This window comes from Physeter macrocephalus, chromosome 18, assembly GCF_002837175.3.
Source record: "Physeter macrocephalus isolate SW-GA chromosome 18, ASM283717v5, whole genome shotgun sequence".
In the NCBI taxonomy this organism is placed as follows: domain Eukaryota; kingdom Metazoa; phylum Chordata; class Mammalia; order Artiodactyla; family Physeteridae; genus Physeter; species Physeter macrocephalus.
This window is the reverse complement of record NC_041231.1, coordinates 49107581-49114102: the sequence shown is the minus strand read 5'-3', so window position 1 is coordinate 49114102 and position 6522 is coordinate 49107581. Positions and strand designations below refer to the sequence as shown.

The window sequence follows — 6522 nt, the reverse complement described above, 5'->3', positions numbered from 1 at the left end:
TTGACAAGTTTTAAAAACTTAACATTTCATAAGAAAGATCAACTGTCACCGGAGTCTCTCCACAGAAGTGCAGAGAGGATTTTTGTGGTCTCCTCACTGCCACCGGTGTTTCCCAGTCTGGACAACGTAGCTGGAGCTGGGGGTCCTGCTGGCACTGGCGTCTCTTCCTCTCTTCTTTGACTCCCCTTCCCATCCTCTGTATCTTTTCTTCCTTTCTCTATTAATGTTGACATTCATGGGCACATCTTATTTTCCAGATGTTTTCCTTCCTTCTAATCCTCCACCTGAGATTAAATAATAAGGAAACATGATAATGGTAAATAATGATTTTCATCGTAACAATCACAGTATAATAGGACAAGTGGAGCCGTTTGACCCAGGTTGAATAACTAGTGGTTTACTCTGCATCCTGCATCCCTGGATGAAGCAAATTTTGCCCTTTTCCACCTGGAGCCATCAAGCGGTGAGATAATCAACGGGATGAGTGAAGGCAGTGAACAGGAGAGCATCTTCACTAGGAAGATGGCAGCGGCAAGTGCAGCGAGGGCTTCCCAGTAGCTACAGCCTGCATCCGTCCAACCACCGCTCCAGAGTGTCAGAGTGCTGGCAGCTGAGGGTCCAGGAGGTCCTGCGGGAAGGAAGACCAGGGAGAGTGAACCGGAGGGGGGACCCAATGGTCACAACTCGGCATCTCCAGGGAGCTCAGCCGCCGCTGGCCCATTCAAACCCACTGCCTGGCCCCTGGAGCATTTGAGTGGGCACAGTTCTGAAAGCTTTCTTGCATCCCAACTATGTCTCTCTCGCTGGCTGGCTCCACCAGCTGCTGGCTCCCTCCATCCTGCTCACAACATCTCCCCTTCCCATAAACCCCACACTGCAAGATGGGGAGGCTGAGCTGTGAACTGCGAAATCCTTCTCCAACCCTGCAAAACATTTGTAACGTCTCTGAAGCGAGCATCAGAGAAGCTCTGTGACATGTATGGTGAGTACTTGGCAGATCCTAGTTCTGAAACTGGAACACTTGTCCCACGGCCACGGCCTCTTGTTACCTTTCCATGCACCTGCTTCACCCCTCACCTTCCAAAATTCCTTCCAGCTCCTCAACCTAGGTCAGCTGGACTGAGTTTCTCTAACCTTTTCTCCTGGTCCCCCAAACATGACCCTCCTATTCCCAGCCCCTTGGCCAGAATCCAGACCCCAGGTCCTCCTCTCCCATCCTAGAAGTGGCGGGAGTCACCAGGCCACTGCAGGCCATTAGACATCAGTTCGTCCCATCCCTCGACCGGGCATGAAGCTCCATGAGTCTTCCAGGGTAGGGGGTCACACAGTTGGAGAAGGGGCGGTGACCCCCTGGCCCCTCATAACTACAAAGCAGCAGGGAAAACACACACAGACGTATTTTCAGAAATTGCAGCGCCCTCCATAGCCCCTGGCAGGCACTGCAGAAGGGACTCCTTGGGGAGGCATGTTGGGGGGGCCTGGGTCTTCTCCCTTCCTGTCCGCTCCAAGTTCCACAGAGCAGCCTGATCTGAGCTTTGGAAAAGCCGTGGCAGCTTATTAGCTTAATAAGAGCTCACTTCACTGGGAATCCTGAGCAAGTAAGAGGCCTTGATCAGACTGGCCCAGCACATCTCTCCTTAGTGCCATACAATGGAGATGGTTTTAGCTCATTAGTGCTTACCCTAGGGGGCCAGCCAAGCTTCCAAATTAATTGGAAAGTCAAGACTATGCACGAAAGATATTTCCAACACTCAGAAGACAGTTAACATTAACAAGAGGATTCCCACTTTAAAATGCAATCTATTAAATTAGTGAGAAAAATAGGTTAACGAATAAGTGGTGTTGAGACCACTGACCAGGCATTTGAAAAATATGAAGGTGGATGCCCTGTCTCACTTTTTAATACCAAAATAATTTTCAAGAAGGACCAACATTTAAGCATAAAACCATGACAATTCTATTTTATAATTTATTTAACAAAAACTTAACGTTTTGTGCCAGGGACTGTTCTAATATAGAGGAAAACATGGCTTGATTTCTTTAGAATCTTTCGTCTTAATCTTGGTTGCTATACACTTACAGTCCCAAACCAGTGGGACTTGATGAGTGGGTGAAAGTCATTAATACAGGCTACTTACCGCGCTCCCATTCCTCTTTTTCCTTTTACAATTTTCTTGGCACATTCAATTGTCTCCTTTAAATTTGGATTCAGTAAAGCTGTGAAGAAAATGAAGTGTAATGATACCATGTCACCACTTGGCAGCTGTAAGTCCGAGTGATGTCAAGGAAGCTACCAGGGGCTCATGTTAGAGAGGCTTCCATGTGATTGCAAGAATAAATCTATCCCTGTATTTTTCTCAGACAACACTGGGAAGTAGCAGGATGTGGCCATCTTTTACTAAATCTATTGATTTTTTCTTATAATTCTTATAATGATATTTTCATTAAAAATGTATATGATGGGGACTTCCCTGGTGGTCCAATGGTAAAGAATCTGCCTTCCAATGCAGGGGATGTGGGTTTGATCCCTGGTCGGGGAACTAAGATCCCACATGCCGTGGGGCAACTAAGCCCACGCGCCACAACTAGAGAAGAGAAAACCTGCACGCCACAACTAGAGAGAAGACTGCGTGCTGCAAGAAAGAGCCCACGTGCCACAACTAAGACCCGATGCAGCCAAAACAAATGTATATGTATAGTGAATATCCTGTGCTAAGCTATAGGAGAAGCAGTGGAGATAGAATGAGAAGCACAATAAATCCATCCCTGCCTTCATAACGCCTACAGTCTGGAAGGGGGTAGATAAAGATTATAGACAATTATAATACAAAGGATACCTGGAACCATGGGGGAATGCAGCATTGAGTGGGGACACCTAATTCAGAGTTGAATTAGGGTCAGGGAAGGGTTATTGGGCCAAGTGACATCTAGTGGAGTAGGTAAGGAAAAGGGGTTGAGGACATCACAGAAGGAAAACTGTTCCAGGCAGAAAGAACAGCATGTGAGAGGCCCAGAGGTGCCCCTGAAGAACCAACACATCTATGCATCCATCCTTCCATTCCCTCCTTGGACCGTGAAACCAAGAACTGCCACCTGGGACCCCCTCCGTCTTGCCCGCACTACAGTCTCCCCCCTTCCATAACCTAGTCTGATTGCTTCTCCTTAGAACATTATTTCATTACCCCCTCATTGCCCGGAAAACAGAACCTCAAATCCTTGGCTTAGTCCACCTTTGCCCAATGTGGCTTTCCACTTCCACTGCTTTCCTCCACGACCCCACCATTCAAGACGTGTCAAGGGGCGGGAGGCAAAGACAGTGCCAACCCTGATGGTACCGATACCCACAGCTTGGGGGTCATGCACAGATCCTCTTCCCAGACTTTGTTCCTACTCATCTCCCAACCTGCATCTGCTCATCCAAAAGTATAGTCCTTAAAAGTCTGTCACTGACCACCTAGTCCACTGTGCCCTCTCCCCTTTTCTGAATAAAACGTCACTTTGATTCGGCACTTATCTGTTATATACATGCATACAAATATACTTACCTGCATAGAATGCATGCATACATACATGTATCAGTCCTAATGCCCAACTATCTTGTAAATTCTTTAAATAAAGGAAAATTGTGTTCATCAAGCACCAGACACCATGCTCAGGACTTAAAACTTGTAAAAGCCTTGTGGGAGCATCCCTCACTCCCCCCCAATAAAAAGCCTCATCCCTATTCTGATCTGTAGCTCATGGTTTAGTTTTGCCTGTTTCTACACTTTATATAAGTGGGTTCATATAATATGTACTCTGTGTGACTACCTTATTTTATTCAACATTATGTGAAATTTATCCATCTTGTTGCTTATAGCTGTAACTTACTCATTTCCATTAATGTGTGATTAGAAAAAAAAAGAACATATTTAGGAAAACATTCCTTCATGCACTTTGGTTTTTTTTATTTATTTATTTTTATTTATTTGTTTGTTTTAACATCTTTATTGGAGTATAACTGTTTTACAATAGTGTGTTAGTTTCTCCTTTACAACAAAGTGAATCAGTTATACATATACATATGTTCCCATATCTCTTCCCTCTTGCGTCTCCCTCCCTCCCACCCTCCCTATCCCACCCCTCTCGGTGGTCACAAAGCACAGAGGTGATCTCCCTGTGCTATGCGGCAGCTTCCCACTATGCACTTTGGTTTTTAAAAAGAGTCTCTAAATAAGAATATACCATGATCTATTTATCCATTCAATTGTTGATGGACATTTGCTCCAGTTTGGGGGTTTTATTTTTTTTAAAAAGCTGCTAAGATGAAATAAAATAAAAGCCTTGTCAGGTAGGTACTATTATTAACTCCATTTTCTTTTTAAAATTTTATCATTTATTTATTTATTTTGGGCTGCATTGGGTCTTCGTTGCTTCACGCGGGCTTTCTCTAGTTGCAGTGGCTTCTCTTGTTGCGGAGCATGGGCTATAGACACACGGGCTTCAGTAGTTGTGGCACGTGGGCTCCAGAGCACAGGCTCAGTAGTTGTGGCGCATGGGCTTAGTTGCTCCGTGGCATGTGGGATCTTCCCGGACCAGGGATCAAACCCGTGTCCCCGGCATGGGCAGGCAGATTCTTAACCACTGCACCACCAGGGAAGTCCCACAACTCCATTTTCTAGATAAGAAAACTGAGGCTCAAATCACATAACTAGTAGGAAGTAGAGCCAAGGTTCTGTCTGACCTCAAAGCCTGTGCTTTTTCTGTTCCCCACCCTGCCTGACAGGAAAACTATGCGATTCCTCTGAATTGCCCCCAGGACTTAGCACACGGTCTAGCCCCTCTAGATGGTGCCTTGTGAGTCCTGTTGGCTTGTGGTTACAAATTCCCAGGGAAGACTGTCTTTCCCCTTTCTTTAGAGCGTCTTCCCTTTGGGGTTTTCTAGCTCATCCCTCTCAGCTGACAGGGTGGCTCTCAGGGCTCTCAGGTCTCTTTGGAGGTCGCCAGTGCACCTCCGTACCTTGCTCAGACCCTGTCTACACAGTGACCTCAAACCCCCAGGGTCATCATCGGCTTCAGTCTTCACTTATCTATCTTCATTCTTGTTCCTCTTTTTAGCCTCTAGGGATTTCTTACTTTCTTGCCAGTTCAGCTAGGTACTTTAAAAGATGGGGTTTTTTCGGTTTTGTTTTTTTACTTTTTTACATTTTATCTAGTGGGAGGGTTTTTCAGGATATCTAGTCCACCGTATTTTCATCACAGCACTCAATACCACCTCTATTACAGATAATTGTATTGGATTCTGGAGATAAACATACATAACCTTCTTATGAGACATAAATTACAGCCCATCTTCTCCCGGTGATCACTCTGCCTGTGAAAGTGGCAGCCTCCGCTCCCCTTGAAGAAGAGTGTCTTCTCTATTAGGCCCAGCCACAGCCCTCTGCTCTCACCCATCAGGCTCCTCCCTGCCTCCTCCTCCTTCCACCTGGACGTGGGTCTCCATCGCTGCGTCCCAGGCTGCCCAGCCTGACTCACCGCAGCCCCTTCTCCTCGCGGACCTTTGGCAGTGCAGTGCTCTGCTTGGCCTCCCTGGGGTCCACCCTGGATTTGGCTCAGCCTCATTTTTGCCAGGCCCTCCTCCTCCCAGCTCCAAACTTGTAAACGCTGGCCAGCCCTCTGAGCTCAACGCGGCCGCCCCCGGGCCCCAGGGTGGAAGGAAGGGGGGAACCTACCGGAGCAGGACACGTGGCAACGGTTCTTGCCGTGGTCACACCAGTCACGGTTGCGGATCTGAAAGAGGCCGTAGCCCGTGTAGTCACCGCTCAAGCTGTCGTTGGCAGCAGTGGGGTTGAACTTGTTCTCAAAATAAGCCAGGCACACCCCTAAGATGGAACGGGAAGGGTGTGGCTCAGAGGAGAGCTGGGGAAGCCTGGGCAGGGGGCAGTGGGGAAAGATGTGAGGAGTGGGGCTGAGAGGGGCTACTTACAGTTTTCCAGGCTGTAGCCCTCAAAATCACTCAGGCCTCCTTCGTGGAGCTTCTTAGTCACCACACAGCGCCCCAAGACAGCAGCGCCACTTGGAACCACCAGGTACCCCATGAGGGAGAGCACCATGGACGCCTTCATCCTCTCCAGCTCAGGGAGAAGGCCGCCAGGTGAGTGGATGGAGTCACAGGTAATTCCCACCGAGATCACTGGGACTCTGGCCGAAGAGAAGGGTGCTGTGGGACTGGGGGTGTGCAATTCATTGTGTTCAGAAAAAGGGGATGCCCTCCTGGCTTAATCACAATACTTCTGCCCATCCTAATTCTGTGTTTGGTGTCACTGCAAACCCATGGTACCCAAGGCCCTGCCTCTCCTCCTCCCCTTCACCTCCTGTTTTCTCAGGAAACTGCTCCCTCCAAGGTCTCCTTCCCACCCCCCACCCCCATTTCTTTCCCTCCAGCAGAAGCCAATGGATGCTTCTTGGTTTTTTTTCGCACTCATTTCTCCTTGACAGTAGGTGCAGATGCTCAAATGTGTTCTTCCTCTTTACTGTGAA

At 47.8% G+C, this 6522-nt stretch overlaps 1 protein-coding gene across 1 annotated transcript; it reads right to left on the bottom strand.

The window, feature by feature from the left end:
• Positions 1-558: 558 nt before the first annotated feature.
• LYZL4 (lysozyme like 4) lies at positions 559-6107 on the bottom strand. Its single transcript, XM_007111561.2, has 4 exons — positions 5969-6107; positions 5715-5864; positions 2139-2217; positions 559-628 (listed from the first exon to the last, which is right to left on the bottom strand). The coding sequence occupies exons 1-4, from the start codon at positions 6105-6107 to the stop codon at positions 559-561; spliced, it is 438 nt and encodes a 145-aa protein (XP_007111623.2).
• Between the last annotated feature and the right edge of the window lie 415 nt (positions 6108-6522).

Coding starts and splice junctions, on each gene's coding strand:
- LYZL4 (XM_007111561.2), bottom strand. CDS start 6,107: ATGAAGGCGTCCATGGTGCTCTCCCTCATGGGGTACCTGGTGGTTCCA. Junction 2,218..5,714: donor TTGCCACGTGTCCTGCTCCG/GTAGGTTCCCCC, acceptor TTTTCTTCACAG/CTTTACTGAATCCAAATTTA. Junction 629..2,138: donor AAAAGAGGAATGGGAGCGCG/GTAAGTAGCCTG, acceptor TCCTTCCCGCAG/GACCTCCTGGACCCTCAGCT.